This window comes from Myotis lucifugus, unplaced genomic scaffold (assembly GCF_000147115.1).
Source record: "Myotis lucifugus unplaced genomic scaffold, Myoluc2.0 scaffold_34, whole genome shotgun sequence".
Classification (NCBI taxonomy): Eukaryota; Metazoa; Chordata; class Mammalia; order Chiroptera; family Vespertilionidae; genus Myotis; species Myotis lucifugus.
This window is the reverse complement of record NW_005871082.1, coordinates 8,821,855-8,839,384: the sequence shown is the minus strand read 5'-3', so window position 1 is coordinate 8,839,384 and position 17,530 is coordinate 8,821,855. Positions and strand designations below refer to the sequence as shown.

General features: G+C 43.4%; 1 protein-coding gene across 1 annotated transcript in view; it reads left to right on the top strand.

Annotated features, from left to right (window-relative positions):
- The window catches only part of PTPN21 (protein tyrosine phosphatase, non-receptor type 21), a gene marked incomplete at its 5' end in the record, with an annotated part of 66,845 nt that extends 56,857 nt beyond the window's left edge, over positions 1-9,988 (top strand). Inside the window, 5 exon segments of the mRNA XM_006086986.3 lie at positions 584-805; positions 3,198-3,326; positions 3,529-3,763; positions 4,392-4,552; positions 6,101-9,988. Coding sequence (XP_006087048.1) covers positions 584-805; positions 3,198-3,326; positions 3,529-3,763; positions 4,392-4,552; positions 6,101-6,229 — 876 coding nt within the window.
- Between the last annotated feature and the right edge of the window lie 7,542 nt (positions 9,989-17,530).

Sequence of the window (17,530 nt, the reverse complement as noted above, 5' to 3'; positions counted from 1 at the left end):
GTTCATTGATATTGGGATCAATGATCCTACTCTAGGATTTCTCTAGGATTTACTGATCTCCACGGGGAATTTTCTGTTTTGTAGGGATCACAAAACTGACCATAAATTAGAGAAAATGAATCCAACAAATTGCTTTAGGCCAGTTTTTCACCTTTAAACAGAATGTTTTTTGTGTTTTTTCTAAAAATATATATATTTTTTTATTGATTTCAGAGAGGAAGAGAGAGAAACATCAATGATGAGAGAGAATCATCAATCGGCTGCCTCCTGCACATCCCACACTGGGGATTGAGCAACCCAGCCATGTGCTCTCGTCTGGAATCGAACCCAGGACCTTTCAGTCCGCAGGCTGATGCTCTATCCACTGAGCCAAACCAGCCAGGGCTAAACGGAATGTTTTTGCCTTTATTTCTCATCAGTAAGATTATTTCATTTGCTGTTGTTATGGCTTGGTAAAAATTTAACTCTGGTTTCAACTAGAATTTTCACTAGTAGGTAATGCTAGACCTGAAACAGCTGTACAGTCGATGCATAGCTGTCCCTGTGACTTTACTCCTGTCTTCGCCCCGCATTCCGCTTACAGTGTAAAATTCTGGAACAGCGGTTGGAACAGGGAATGGTGTTCACAGAATATGAAAGAATCCTTAAAAAACGGCTGGTCGATGGGGAGTGCTCAACGGCACGACTCCCGGAAAATGCCGAAAGAAACCGATTCCAGGACGTGCTTCCCTATGACGATGCCAGAGTGGAGTTGGTCCCAACCAAAGAGAACAACACCGGGTACATCAACGCATCCCATATTAAGGTGAGAGGAGCATTCGCAACGGTGAACGAGACCTGAGGTTCTGAGTTCAAGTACAAGACTTAGAACGACATTCGCGCTTGCATTCTGAAAACACCCTGGTCTTGATCCACTGTGAGAACTGTGTTATGTGGTAAACTGGGAATTCCAGACGCCCAGGCCGGGTAGGAAGTGTTTATCAACAGAGCCAGAGTCACCTTAGCTCTGACCACGGGCTAAACCCTCTGCCCCCAGCAGTGTAATCAGGACTCAAAGCGCTGACTTGCCCAACTTCAGAACTTTGTCTTCCTAAATCTGCAGGCTTCATCAGCTGCTCCCGAGAGAATCTATAAGTGAGACCTGATTTTTCCTCATGACAAACCTACGTGTTTTTATGTAACAAAAGTGTCTGGTTTTTTTAGTGTTTTCCCCAAAGCTTTTACCTGCAATGGTGCCGTCTGCTCTCTTTGCACACTTCCCGCAATCACTCTTAAACAGTGTTTTGTTCTTTGAAGAGGCAGCGCCACCTTTTCCCTGGAAAGAGTGAGACGTCATTTAACTGGGGGAGCACGTTGCACCCATACAAATGGAAACAGCGATGGCTCACAGTAGGGAGTGGGCAGAGCCAGCTGCCCTGTCTTCTCTGTCACTCGCACCCTCGTTCCTGCCGGCGAGGGTCAGTCCCCTTTGCCGGAGGGAGAAACTTCCTTCCGGTGCGTGATGAGTCGGGGTCTGTGGTCAGGTGCTGTTTCCTTCCTCCCACCTTCTGTTTAGTTTGCAAGTGACCTTTGGGGAGACCAGTTCCACACGTGCAGCTTTCCAGCGACCCGGCGGTCTGCCTGCGAGCGGCACGCCCTTGGTTGGGTATCTGTGCACGTGCTTCTTAGTAGGTGGGCACAGTCTGCTTAAAAGGCGAGCCTTTCTTTGGAATAACTCACCCAGCCTCTCCTGTTTGGGTGGGTAAGAGCGGAGTGATGTCGTAGTTCTATAGCGACATTTCAGACTCTCCAGAGGCGACCTGAGGAAGAGGGGGAAAGGCTGAGCTCAGAATTATGGGACAGACTCTCCCGTGTGGGACCTCGTGGTACTTATCTGGGTAAAGAAATGCTGGCACCTTCCCCCGGGGTTCCCCATCAGACTCTTCCTCCTGAGTTCTTGTTTGCTGTGTAACCGTTGCCCTCCCCCCTCCACCCACCCGCCCATGGTGCCTGCCCCTGAGTGGGCGCTCGGTGAGCGGATGCGGGTTGTGACCAGGGACGGATGGCCTTAGCGAGAGCATGGGCGGAACATGCTTGCACAGGGTTTTACGCTGAGTGGCACTGAGAGAAGGTGCGGTGGTCACTGAGAATCAGTGCCGCTGAGCTCTAACCCCAGTCTCCTGACTACAAATCCCAACCACAGTGATTATTTAGACCTTTCTCCAGGAGGCTGAATCTTAGGTGGAAGCTTAGTGTCATGATGGAGGGTGATTTGGCTCAGAAGGCCAGAGGTGAGACTTCCTGAAACAGGAAGATTATTTTCCCCTAGAAATCGGACATTAACTCGGGTTTTGGCTTAGCTGCACTTACTTTTCTCAGTGTGTCTAGTTCTTTATGAGGGAAAATTGTGTTTGAAAGTTGGGGTACTGGGATGTTGATATTGCTTTTACGAGAAGAAGCATAGCAGCAGCGGCAATAACGACTACTCATTGAGCACCAGGCATGGTCAAGGCACCATGTGTGTGCATGGACTCAGTCCTTCCTTCCTTCCTTCCTTCCTTCCTTCCTTCCTTCCTTCCTTCCTTCCTACCTTCCTAGTAAAGGTGGAAATTTATTGAAGAACAAGTACAGACTCCCACGTGGGGAGGGGGAAAGAGTCCCCTTGACTCAGTTCTGACAACAACCCTATGAGGGCAAACAATACATATATACATATGCATATACATATACATATATTTTAATATATTTTTATTGATTTCAGAGAGGAAGGAAGAGGGAGAGAGAGATAGAAACATCAATGATGAAGAGAATCACTGACCAGCTGCCTCCTGCACTCCCCCTATGGGGTATTGAGCCTGCAACCCAGGCATGTGCCCTGACCGGGAATTGAATCGTGACCTCCTGGTTTATAGGTCGATGTTCAACCACTGAGCCACACCGGCCGGGCGGCAGGCAATATATTTTTTTTAACTTGAGAACTAAGATTCAGAGAGGTTAAGCAAATTGCCCCGGGTCGCATAGATATTATGTGAACTCATAGTGAATAAGTTTATACAGATGTCAATAGTAGAAATTGTACTAACAGGGAAAAAGAATAAGATGAAAGCCTTTCTCTATTCTGAATAATATAGTTCACTTTTTAGTATTACCAAAAATGTATATACACGCCTGTGTACCTACATGACATACACATTCATTTTTAACCTTTCCTCATCCAGGTCTCTGTCAGTGGGATGGAATGGGACTATATTGCCACGCAGGGCCCGCTGCAGAACACCTGTCAGGACTTTTGGCAGATGGTGTGGGAGCAGGGAATCGCCATTATAGCGATGGTGACAGCGGAAGAGGTACGTGCTCATTTCTCTCCATCGGTTTGCTCTGTCTCAGATGAGACGTTATCGTCAGTCCTGTGGGGATCCTGACGCTCAGAGGGAGGGGCAGGTTGGGAGAGCGATTCTGCGTCTCGACGTGCTGTCTGTGTGTGTAAAAGGGCTTGTATTGCGGGGCCTTGCGCTGTGTTTTGACTGTCCATGCCTGCGTCTGTAACAGGAGGGCGGAAGGGAGAAGAGCTTTAGGTACTGGCCACGCCTTGGTTCCCGGCACAACACTGTCACCTACGGAAGGTTCAAGATCACCACCCGGTTCCGCACAGACTCTGGCTGCTACGCCACCACCGGCCTGAAGATGAAGCACCTGCTCACGGGGCAGGAGAGGACGGTCTGGCACCTGCAGTACACGGACTGGCCGGAGCACGGCTGCCCCGAGGACCTCAAGGGGTTTCTGTGTAAGTGTCCCCGCTCCCAGCACAGCCCCTGCTGCGGCTCTGACATCAGCCGAGGAGAGGAAGGCTCATGTTCCTGAAATAGTTCCTTTATGTTGTCTCGTATTCACTCTGGGCTTGTTTTAAAATAAAGATTTTAAGTGTTTAAGGGGAGGCTTGGCAGAAGTTTTTACTTTTTATTTTTTTTTACTTTTATTGATCTCAGGAAGGGAGAGAGTGGGAGAGAGATAGAAATATCAATGATGAGAGAGAATCATTGATTGGCTGCCTCCTGCGAGCCCCACACTGGGGATCGAGCCGCATCCTGGGCATATGCCCTGACTGGGAATCGAACCATGACTTCGACCATTGAGCCACGCCATCGGCCAAAAGAAGTTTTTGAAGTATAACGTGGTAGTGAGTAAAATGCAGTGAATGAGTCTTGGGGAGTTTTTCCTCCCTTTGGTTTCGTAGGGAGGCCAGGTGGAGTCCGAGACTCACCAAGACCGCACTATCAGTCAGTGGTTGGGCTGCTAACTGGCGCCCTGTGCTGGTTGTCCGAGGCCTCCCCGTCAGTGGAGATGATCTGCAGACTGTCGATGTGACGTGCCTTAAACCCTGAGAGTGTTTCTATCTCATTGATACTTCACAGCATACCTTGAGGAGATCCAGTCTGTCCGACGCCACACAAACAGCACGAGTGAACCCAAAGGCCCCAACCCCCCGCTGCTGGTCCACTGCAGCGCGGGGGTGGGGAGGACCGGCGTCGTCATCTTGTCCGAGATCATGATCGCCTGCCTGGAGCACAACGAGGTGCTTATTTCCTTTGTTTTTGGCGTGGGGAGAGGTGGGCGAGGCGCAGGTCGGGAAGTGAGGGACCTCGTTATCTAACAGCCCTTTCTGAACGAGGTTCCTTGGTGTGTGTTTTTCCCCGCAAGTAGGAATTTTTTTTATTTGTCACAGATAAAAGTCTGAATTTTATTTTTATTGATTTAAAAACAATTTTTTTTTTTCAGAGAGGAAGGGAGAGGGAGAGAGAGATAGAAACAATGATGCGAAAGCCCTAGCTGGTTTGGCTCAGTGGATAGAGCATCAGTGGCCTGCGGGCTGAAGGGTCCCGGGTTTGATTCCTGTCAAGGGCACATGCCTGGGTTGCAGGCTTGATCCCCAGTAGGGGGCGCGCAGGAGGCAGCCAATCGATGATTCTCTCTCATCATTGATGTCTCTATCTCTCTCTCCCTTTCCCTTCCTCTCTGAAATCAATGAAAAATATTTTTAAAAAATGATGAGAAAGAATCATCAATCGGCTGCCTCCTGGGAATCAAACTGTGACCTCCTGGTTCATATGTCAATGCTCAACCACTGAGTCATGCTGGGCTGGGCACAGTGGGATCCTTGGCCTGGGGGCTCATAGGCATCAGCTCGTTCTCCTTGAGCGCCTGTCTCAGCCCCCGTCGCTCTCCCAGAGCTGCGACCTTCCCCGTGCAGCTCCATGAGTTCTCCCTGATCGAGTGTGGGCTTCTTGCATGTTGACTTTTCTAACACAGACATTGGGGAGCAGATTAATAGATTGGCCAGCTTTTCTGTGTCTTTTCCAATGGAATCGGTTTATGGACCACTTCTTTCCTGTCATCTGTCGGCACCTCTCGGGTCATGATTTCCATCATCTTCCGGATTTGGCAGACCTGTTGCTGCTGAGCGTAAGAGGTCATCCGAATCTGGTTGTTGCATTTTTTTTTAGTAAAACCAACACAGAATGGACGAAGCAAATAACCATCGGTAGCCTTGACAAAACATGAGCTTCAGTCATGGTCTGCCATTGTGTGACCAGGCAGCACATTCTGTCTCCATGTAAGATCCATGCCATGGAAATTAGACAGGGTTTGCCCTGCACATCCTCAGTAATTAGCTTGGATGTTCTAAATGCAGCTTCATGATTCTGCAGGTCTGCGGGGCTCACTTCAACAACACAACCCTTGAGGCCATCAGATGCGATTTTGGTTCCTTGAGTTCTTGTGGCAATTTTTTACCAATATTTCCTGTATTGAACAAGGCTGGTGCTTTCATATCACACCCATCTTCCGTAGAAAATGGATCAACCACTTTCTCCTTGGCCCCCCTTGTTGCCGCCTTTCATAGGGCATTTGTTCTTGCCGACCGCCATGGTGTGCTTCTTAGAGAGCCGAACGTTCCTCGGGTTCTCTTGTTTATTTGCGTGTTATTTTGGTAGAAGATGCCCAAGTAGATGAGTTAGGAGGTTGACCATCTCCTAACCAGATTTGCGCTGGGACCCCCACGCTCCCGGCCCCCTTCTCTCTCTGGGGAAGTGCATTTCCCTCACTGCCGTGTCTCTCAATCTAGGTGCTCGACATCCCACGGGTGCTGGACAAGCTGAGGCAGCAGAGAATGATGCTGGTGCAGACCCTGATCCAGTACACGTTCGTGTACAGAGTTCTCATCCAGTTCCTGAAAAGCTCCAGGCTCATATAAGCTCCCACGGCTGCCGAAGGGGACCCGCCCATGTGAAGCGTTTACAGTCAGAACAGGGCCCGCCTGACTCACATTCACCCCTCGACACTCGTCCGCGCAGAAGGCTCACTGGGAAGTAAGGGCGGCGTGGATGCCGGCACTGAGGGAGCGTGAAGGCTGCGGGGGACTTCACCTGGGACGAGGCCAGAGATGGAGGACTTGGTGTCCAGGGAGTGGCCCTGCCCGGTCTGTCCGATTTGCAGCACTTGCACACATGTTTGGAGACTGTGTTTTCTAGACAATTCTGTATTTTACTGAAGCTATGCTGGGCAACTCTGGCAATCATTAACAGGCATAGATTTTTATCTTAAACAAGTTTTTGCTAATGGAATTTTATTTCATGACTAAAATATTTGGGGGTTTTCTTGCTGAGAAACTGAACTTTTCCGTGGAGATGATCCACAAATATGAGTGGTTCCTTTGTAACTTTGTATTTAAAACCATGTTATTATCTTTTGATATTTTTTAAAAACCTTGGGTACTTAACAGTTTAGTTACCAAATCCAAACTACAAGAAGGATTTACAAGTGTTATTTTGAAACATGAAGAAAGCATTATTATATTCAGAAACATTTTTTATCCTAAAAATTCATATATTTTTTACCTTCTATATTTTCCAAATCAGAGTTTGACTCATTAAGGTACGGAAACGAATCAGTTAAGGGAAAGCTGTGAATGAAGGCACATCATTTTAAAATGGAAGAGAGCAATCAGATTCACTGTGTTGTTTTTTTTTCTCAGTATTATTCATAAACCTAAATGAGTTTGATTTTATTGGTTGAAAATGAAGTGAAATTGTGCAGGTTGGCTTTAAGCACTTTTTCTTGGTTAAAAACAGTAAACCTGAGTTAGACTACGTGTGCCGCTTTACAGATGAAACGCTAACACGAGCAGGGGATGTTGTTCCGAAGGAGTTTTGGAAGAGGTCAGGAGTAAGAGTATGTAGGTGCCTGGGACACGAGTACGTGTAGTGTCCGTGCAGGATGGCAAATGCAAGATGCCTTTATTTTTACAAAAACGCAGTATTATCTATCCTCAGACTGAGGTGCTGGGATGGAGAGGGGGAGCCTGGGAGTGTGGGGCTGACCCCCCAGAGATGGGAATCCCCAGGCAACTCCAGGCCTGTCAGTGTCAGAGATCACTTGGGTTCCCTTGGAGTTCTTCCACCCCAACCTCTATTCTTTTTTAACAAATACAATCAAGTTAATATTATCATGGAAAGGAGGCTTCAAGAAGCTTCCTTTTCTTTTGGTTGAAAGAAGAGTTAGTAATAGTTTTACGTCATCTCCCAAGACCACAGCCCAAACTTGTGGGGCTAGCAGAGGTCACTTGGTGTTCAAGAGGTACTTGAGATTTAGCTTCCCTACCCCCTGACTTCACCCCTGAGGACAGTTTTAGCCTCTTAGTTACCCCTCCCCCACCGCAGTGGGCAGAACAAGGCTGACTAGGGGGAGAGTGTCCCCTTTGGCCCAGGCGAGGGTGGCCTGGTCACAGTGGGAGTTGAGTAGGTAAGGACTCATTGGTACGTTCAGCCGAGGAGCCGTCCCTTTCTTCCTTCTTCTGAGGCTGCTTCTCCAAAATACAGTTTCCAAATTGTTCAACCTAGGGCTATTTCCCCAAAATTCAATATCCTAGGGGTGTTTCCAGTCCCTGTGTTAACTCCTAAAGCAGTTCAACTCACTATTGTGACCACTGAGTATGTATTATCAGCTGTGGGACAGGTTTCCTTCATACAGCGTGGATCTGCCTAACTGAGTGACCCAGAAAGCAACCATGTACGAGGAAAATTCCGAAGATGTTAGTGGAAAGGAATATTGGAAGTGAACACATTTGTCACGTAGGGACAAAATATTAATTTTAAATCTGACATTGTTTTTGAGAGTCCTGTTTAAAGAGCAGTAGACCAGCCCTGACCGGTTTGGCTCAGTGGATAGAGCATCAGCCTGTGGACTCAAGGGTCCCAGGTTCGATTCCAGTCAAGGGCATGTACCTTGGTTGCGGGCACGTCCCCAGTGGGGAGTGTGCAGGAGGCAGCTGATTGATGTTTCTCATCGATGTTTCTAACTCTCTATCCCTCTCCCTTCCTCTCTGTAAAAAATCAATAAAATACATTTAAAAAAAAATAAAGAGCAGTAGACCTAAGGGTAAATGTTCAGAAAGAGCTCTGCAGAAGAATGGATGAAACCTTTTTTTATGGTGATATTTCCCCCTCCACACCATGTAAAAGACAGGAGTGTTTCTGATGATGTTTTTTCTTCCATGGTAGGTTTTTAAAAAATGCTTTTCTGTCAGGTTGAAATATTTTAAAGTGTCTCACTGATAAGAACATAACGTAAGTCAAAATCAGAAGAGTAATATATGGTATGTTTGTGTTCCTGTTGTCATAATTTGAGTATAAGAAAGTATGAGGGCCGAATTGCAGTTTGAATGTCACGCTTACGATGTTGCATGTTTGACATAGCTTCTAAGACCATGTAACCTTTTGTCCCTTTTGAATTTTTAAATTTTGTTAGTGAATATGAAAGTATTTCTGAATAAAAATAAATCTCAATTATAGACTCTGATACAATGTGATTTTCAAGAGCGAACTCGAAAACATTGAGGTTTCATAGCTTACCCCTTCTGATCTGAGGGTGTTATTGTCTGCCAAAATTAGGCACTGCTTCAGTATCTTCGTGTCTTTTAGTGCCTTGATATTGTTAATTTCAAATCAAAATTACCAAAATGTACATTTCTACAAAAGTAGGTTACAAATGAGGGCTTCTCCGTGGTCCGTTTTGGCATCTCTGGCATCACTTTTCCTGGTTAGTTAGAATATCACTTGGAATGTTCATTGCAGTCATTATCATTACTTTTTTCTGGAACATCTACTGTGAAGCATTTGGAAAGCCCTAGGATTTTGCCTTTTAAACCTTTTGGCAGGATTAAAACAGAAGCTATACCTGTGCTTCCTTAGAATCTTCCAGAAGAAGCAAGGTCTGGGCAGAAACACGGAAGACGGTGTCAGGTTGTAGGACGGAGTGACGACGGCATGGCCAAGCTTTCATCATTGGGAGAAAAGTCATTTCAAATGGGTTCATGTGTTAATGTTTGTAATTTTAAGAAAATTTAAATATATATGTTATATATAAAACTTTACACGTATTAAAATCTAAAGCTGGAGGTCAGCTGCAATGTAAGCGCAGATTTAATGGAGATTTGCATGAACAGATGGAAATAAGACAGCATTTACTGTAAATCATTTTAAAAATCAGACTAGAAGGTGTTTTTCAAAAGGAACTCTGGTTATAAATTTAGGGGATTTGCTTCCATCAAGATTTCATGTGGAACAAGCTAATACGATCTCTTCCCAGTTTAAAGTTTATTTTTAAAAAATCCAAATTGGAGGGGGCTCTTTTTTGAGCTGAGGAGTACATTTCGAAAATAGAGGAAATGGTACATTAAGAATTTGCCTGGGAAAATAAATGTTTCTCAAAAGAACACGAGTTTTTCAAATTCCTAGAGATAAGGGTTCTATTTACCCTTGTGTCTACAATTGGCAAAAAATGAGGAAAGATCAGAAAGTCCGGTTATTTAAAGTTGGTGTGTGTTTGGGGAGGGTGGGTGGAGAGAGAATGTTAGAGAACTTGCGAAGTGGTCCTTGGATTGTTAAGGTGGCGTCATTTTCTGTACATCACTACAGGCAGTTCCCAAATAAAAATTATGCTCTCGAAGTTCCGATGTATGTTGAGTTATTGAGATGTAGTAATATTTCCCCTTATGAACAATACTTGAAGTGAGTGTTAACTCTCTTGGTTTGTCCTCAAGAGAATTTTAACTACAGCGGCTCTGAATGGGAAGCAGTGGTACAGAGTCCCGTGACCACAGTCGGGACTCCAAGAAAAATATACAGCAGTTTCCCCCTGCTGCTCCCTGGTGGTGAAAACAGAGAAGGGGTTCTCTGTGTCTGCTTGGTAGTGGGACTGAGCCTCAACAAGCAATCGAAGGCAGATCAGTGACTCATGAGGGACCTACGATATTCATACATGAATATCCCATTGTTCAGAACTTTGAGTGGCGCATGAAGGGTAAGGAACAGAATGGGACATATGATGAGTGGAGCAGGGATGCCACCAGGTAACTGGCTGTGAGGCAGGGGTGAAGGCGGATAAATTGGCAATACAGGCCCTAGCTTTCCTGTTTCCACTCACATATTCTTTGGATTGTCACTAGCATGAAATGGGAAGTGGAGGTGGGCCAAGGCGGAAGCTTACGGTACAGCCCCCAGCTGAGGAAGCAGCAGTTCCAAGGCAGTATTCCCATGTAAAGGGCATCTCCAGGTCACGTGTATGTAAATTAGGGTCTGGCTGCACATCTTATTTCCAAAGATGCTTAAGTCACCTCAATATATTTGAGAAATTAAAATACTTAGTTTTCAAAAAGTAGAGTAAATTTAAACTGTCTCCAATATGTTGATGGGTTAGGAAAGAGTAACCATACATATATACACTAATTTTAAATTATATTTTTATATTGTAAGTACAAATGAATGATAAAAAAGGAATAACTGTGTTTGAACTGACTGTAGAACAGTATGGCTGACATGCGGTTCCAAGTTTTTGACAATTACTAGGTAAATTTTCTGATCATTATCCCTTAATTTCTGTTAAATGACTTTGTGGTGTGCCAGATAAAAGGATCATTTGAAATCTCTAAGACCCATTGGCTCTGAATCTGTGATGTAGTTGTACCCACCCTGGCTATAGCTGTGTACGATCCCAGTTCCCAGAGCAATAAATTTGCAAAAAATATATAATTTTATTGATTTTTTTACAGAGAGGAAGGGAGAGAGATAGAGAGTTAGAAACATCGATCAGCTGCCTCCTGCACATCTCCTACTGGGGATGTGCCTGCAACCCAGGTACATGCCCTTGACGGGAATCGAACCTGGGACCTTTCAGTCTGCAGGCCGACGCTCTATCCACTGAGCCAAACCAGTTTCGGCTAAATTTGCAATTTTAACTGGACTGGTAGGTAGTTTTTAAACTGTGTAAAAAGACCAGAACTTTATTTCAATTGTCACTATTAACATTTTAAGTGTGCATGTGTATTTTAAATTCACACTGTAAAAGCTTGGAGAAAAAAATCTACAGTACTCACCTTTACGAACAGGTCTATACCACCAGATAAATTCAAAGGGTTGGATTACCTGAGTTAGTCCTAACATGAGTCTGTCAGTGTTCAATTTTTTGGGTAGGTTGTTGATGAAACTAATACAAAGTTAATGATAACTGGCTTTCCATTTCTATCTGCTCATGATCAGCTGAGAAAAAGTGAACCAAATAAGTGGGGAATGTATGCTCAGTCACTCATTTTTCCCAAGAGTGCAAATATTGCAGATCAAACGGCTGTCATAAATGCTAAGAAACTGCCCAGACTTTTTATCCTAGAAGTTTATTAGAAATCACTTAAATTATTGGACCATTGAATGAGACAGATTTGGGTGACTTATTTTATAGTAATAATTATTGAAACATAGTAATTTAATCTTATAGTTAAGTCTCCTGAAAGGGTCTAATGGTTTTGTAGTTTTACTGGAGTAATACAGGTTCAATAATGGTTCAGTCCAACAAGTAGCCTGAAAAAAAAGTGAATGTTCTCCAGAGGAGAAAAACTTACTTCCAGACCAGATTTAATAAACGCAAGGTGGAAAATAATACAAAACTCTTAAACTCACATGAGTTAAACAAAAAGGTGAAAGGAAAAAAAATATAATTTGTAACAACTTTTAGATTGGTAGACCTCTAATGGGTGTGTTTGCATAGTTTGGTTTTATGGCACAACAGAGAAATTGAAGTAGTTATTGTATAGGGATGTTTCTTAATGTTTTTGAAAAATTTCTGTTAATGTCAGACCGTCTCCATATTAGATTTTTTTAGTTCTATATTGAAAGTAAGCAATGTCATTTCTTATTTTAAAATTGAGCTATTATACAATTATCAGTATACTCAAATTCTAACACACTGAAAATGAGGGGAAAATATTTGTTAATATATTAAGACTTTTAAGAAACTTGGATACACAGTCAAACCTTACTCAAAAGATTGATTGTTATTGGGCCACTGAAATAGATTTTTCCTTTTTACTGTATTCTCAAGTAATTTTTTATATCAAAATATAAAATACTTAGATTTTTATCATGCAAATGTTAAATATTTTTCTATAAAACACTTCAATGTTTCACTGTATTGTGCTTAATAGAGGGAGATATTCTGAATATAATTGATGCTATTTAGTTCAGATGAAGAATTACTCTGTAACCAGGAATTTGTTGTATGTTTCTGAGTTGTTAGTAGCTGAAGCAATCTTACCCCAACCCACAGTAAATTTAGCAAAGCATAATTTAAAAATAAACATTTAGATACTAGCAAGTGTATTTAAATAAAAATTCAAACAGAGGTTAATATGACTTAATAGGCCTAAGAAATAAACCCAAAATTTGGAGAAAATTTATATGAATACATTTTCTTAGAAAGTCACCCTGTAATTCAAGCAATGCACTGAAAATTTTACCTTTTTGAAATGGTACTATAAATAGTTGTATTATTTTATAGTTCAAAAAGCAATTTTATATGGTGTACTGTTTGGTGATAAATAATGTAAAAATGTATAATCCGAGCTTAATTCTTCTAAACTGTCATTGGTTTGTAAAAGTGTGTACATTTAATGGGCAAATGAATTTAAACAACTGAATATAATATATGTGAAAAACATATATAATAGTCTATTTTGCCATAAAATAAATATTGAAGCAAGATATGATTTGTGTGAATATAATAGTGCAATTAAAGCTAATTTGCCTCTTTTTTTTTTCATTCTAGATCTTATTGCAAAGAGGCATATAATTACTATTTCCCCATTGGGTTTTTTAAAATAATGTGCTAATAATAGATGTTTCTTTAAGTAGTTGCCAATCTGTCATCACACATCTTCACAGAAATCAATCACTTAAGAGTTAGAATACATTTTACCGAAATAGCCAGCTTCACTAAGGACTTTGTGGAATAAATAATATATTTGAAGAATAAAATATGCATTTCCATGCATCAACTTCCCAACAGGTCGCCAGAGCTCCTCACTACCATCCCTTTGGGGAACTTATTACTATTTGTAAAATCCACTTCCTGTTTTGGTGGGGTTGTTTCTCACCCAGCAACAGCAGCTGGAAACTTGTTAGAAATGCAAATTCTTGAGGCCCATCCCTGATCTGGGAATTCTGAATCAGAAACTATGGGATGGGCCCCGAAATCTACCTGAACAAGTTTTCCAGGTGATTCTGGCACATTAAAGTGTGAGAACCACTCCTTTAGTAATTAATAACAGTAGATGTTCAATGTAGATCTTAACTTGGGATTCATTAACATAGCCAAGCTATAATTTGGGGGCACTAAAGTTGATTGAGGGAATTTTTATTAGGTTAATGATCCTTACAGTTGTCGGCTAGATAATGGGCCTTCAAAGATGCCCCTGTCCCTGAGGTCGGGAATGTTACCTTCCATGGCAAAAGGGACTTTGCAGGTGTGATTAAGGTTCTTGAGGTGGAGAGATTGTCCTGGATTATCCAGGTGGGCCCACTGTCATCACAAGGATCTCTGTAAGAGGGAGGCAGGAGGACCACAGTGAGATGCGAAGAGATGTGATGATGGAAGCAGAGGTGAGAGAGATCTGAAGATGCTCCACAGCTGGCCTTGAAGATGGAGGGAGGGGCCACAAGTGAGGGATGCAGGCAGCCCCTAGACAGCGGTTCTCAACCTGTGGGTCGAGACCCCTTTGGCGGTCGAACGACCCTTTCACAGGGGTCGCCTAAGACCATCCTGCATATCAGATATTTACATTACGATTCACAACAGTAGCAACATTACAGTTATGAAGTAGCAACGAAAATAATTTTATGGTTGGGTCACAACATGAGGAACTGTATTTAAAGGGCCAGAAGGTTGAGAACCACTGCAAGCTGGACAGATTCTCTCCTGGAGCCTCCCAGCAGCCCTGGCAACATCTTGATTTTGGGATTTCTGACTTCTAGAACGGTAAGGTAACACACTTTTTTTTCTAAGCCACTATGTTTGTGGTAACGTTACGGCAGCAATAAAACAGTATATACTTCCTCTCAGGAAAATCGGTTTTTAAGATCTTGGAAGAAGCAGGTGAATATGAAGTGTGAGTCAATGTAGCAGATTGCTTTCCAGGACAATACTAGCTAGCACATGAGGTGAAAGGTGGAGAGGTGTTTCTACTTCTAGATGCAAATTATTTCAATTTTAATTTCAAAAGACCCTAAGAATTAACTAAATCTTTGTATCACCTAGTCCACACTCTTAAACCGAGACCCAGGCAACCATACTTGGCAGGTTGTCATCTTGTCCCATAAAAGTTGCATCCTTTTCTGATTGGCTTCACTGGAAAAAAAAGTGACTTTTAAAAATAAGTCTTCTCAGGAAGATGCTAATTTATATTTTACATCATTTAAAATGTGAGTGAATGAGGGGGCGTTGAAGGACTGGGTGAAAGAGGTGAAGGGATTGAGAAATACAGATTGGTAGCTACAAGATAGTCACGTGGGTGTAAAGTACAGCATAGGGAATATAGTCAATAATACTGTAATAACTATATATGGGGCCAGGTGGGTACTGGAAATATCAGGGGGAACACTTTGTAAAGTATATGATTGCCTAACCATTATGCTGCACACCTGAAACTAATACACAATATTGAATGCAAACTGTAATTGAAAAATAAAACACCTATTTAAAAAAAGAGAGCAGTAGAGGGGAAATGATATTCTGAGCAGATAGGAAATACAAAGGCATGGAGAGAGGCCCTCTGAATGTTTAGGGGTCAAACAATTAGATTAGACACTCAGGATGCCTGGGAGAGGGTGGCAAGAGGTATGCTGGGAAGGAAAACATGACATAAAAAACCGCAAAGGCCCCGTACTTTATCTTTTTAGCGAGAGGAAACTCTAAAGGGTTTATTTTTAAAGAAGGGTTTGGCATGGTCTGCTTTATAATAGTAGTAGCAGCTTCTACTTGATTCTCATACAACTGATTTTTAATTGTTGCAGCCCTGTGATGAAGACTCTGTAAGTACCCCCTTCAACTAATGGGGAAACAGAGGTTCAGTAACCCAGCTTATTAAGGTCACAGCTCGTAAGAGTCAATCAAACCCAGGTGAACTGGCTTGCAAGGCTCACTCATCATGCCTCTACAAATCAGAGTTGAGATGGGCTGTGGGTGAAGCAGAGGAAGAGATATGAATTAAGATGCTCCTTGAAGCCTGGCTGGCATGGCTCTGGTTGTGTCGACCTGCGAACTGATTCCTGGTCAGGGCACATGCCCAAGTTGTGGGCTGGATCCCCAGTGTGGGGTGTGCAAGAGGCAGCCGATCAATGATTCTCTCACATCCTTGATGTTTCTCTCTCTCCCTCTTCCTTCTTTTCTGAAATCAATAAATATATATATTTTTAAAAAGATGCTGCTTGAAGAGTGTAAGCCAGTGTTTCTCAAACTGACCATTCACTTTCTACCTTTACACAGCTGTTATATCCAAGAACCACTTTAGGTATTTCAACCAACTCATCTTTTCTAAACTCAATTTTTTAAGAGGAAACCTGAGAATAACAATAACAACAAAAAACCCCATCAGCTACAAAAGTCAGGAAGGGTCATGGCCCCACAGACAAAAAGCTGTGCCCAGAGTTAGAGGCCGAAGAAGGTAGACATGTCAAAGCAGGGCGGCAGAGCAGGTCTGGGGCTGGGCCCAAGGGTGGGGAAGCAGGAAGATGGTTTCTGGGAATGTCTTACACAAGATGGCAGCTCCAGCCACGGGAGGAAGATGTGAGCCAGGGCAGTGAGTGGGAGTTAGTTACGTGGCTAATGAGGTGAGGGGTTTGTCAAAGGCTGAGGCTGGGACTGAAGAAAGGAGCCTGTGGGCCGAGAGAAGGATGAAGCCCAAGAAGTGACTAGAGGGGTACAGAATGATCGACGGGGAGATGCAGGCTGCGAGCCAAGAATAGGGCTGGGGATATTTTAGGAGGTTTAAGAGGGTTGCAAGATGGGGAGAGGGTTCCATAGAGGGCTAAGGGGAAGAACTCCAGACGTGAGACCTGGGGGGTCGGTGGGGACCGAGGAAGGGCTGTAGCAGGGTGACTCGGGACAGAAGACATGGAGTACAGGGTTGGGTACACAGCCCATCAGATTGTAGTTTGCAGTTTGTCCCTGAGCCTGAATCCTGAGCACAGTGGAGTTGGTCAGCTTCCCCTGAGACAGACCTGTCATCCATGTATCACCAGAAATCAGCTCTAATACGCCCAGTGGTATGCACCACCTTTTGGGAAATGTTGGTGTGGGCAAAGGGTCATAAAAAGCCTGAGTTAAAGAATGGGATTCTTGGAGGCCATTGCTAAGTTTCTAGAACATTTGGGTCATTATTCTGTTTCATCTTTTTATCCGCCAGTGCCTAGGCATGAAACTTTGTATGGAACAGGCACTCGGACAGTCAATTACATTATTGTCAGTGGTTGAAAGACTTAACTAGAGATGAGTCTCCTGAGACCCAGTATTAAGGATCCCATTCATGAGCTACAATGATAAGGGGAGGGTGTCTGACAGAATATCTGCCCTCACAAGAAGGGATAATTTTCTAGGTAGTGACAGACTGCTCTAGCTCACTGGCAACTAGAAAGGCCTTGAGGCTTTAGATATTACAGTTAGGTGAGAAAAAAAAGAAAAAGAATGAAAGATATTGTAGACCAGGCTTAATGCTTCAGGATCCGTGCCAGATCATAAACCAGTTCCCACTGCCTACAAAGCCTCTTATGTCTGGGTAAGTTATGCTCTGAAAAACCACTTTAGAAATGTGGCTGACAGATCCGAACGTGACCCCAATGATTCCTACCTCTGCATCCACATCCTTCTATAGTAGTGGTTCTCAACCTTGGCTGCACATTACAATCACCTGGGCATCTTTTAAAAATCCTGGTTTCTGGGCCTCATCCTCCAGAAATTCTGTTTCTTTGTTATGGGGTGGGGCAACAACATTAGTAACAAAGAAACAGAATTTCCGGAGGATGAGGCCCAGAAATCAGGATTTTAAAAAGATTCCCAGGTGATTCTAATGTGCAGCCAAGGTTGAAAACCACTGTTCTATAGTAAAAGTAGGTGGGGCCTGTGGCTTGCTTCTTATGTCAGAGCTGCTGGAAAGCCACGCTGAGTAGCAGGGAAC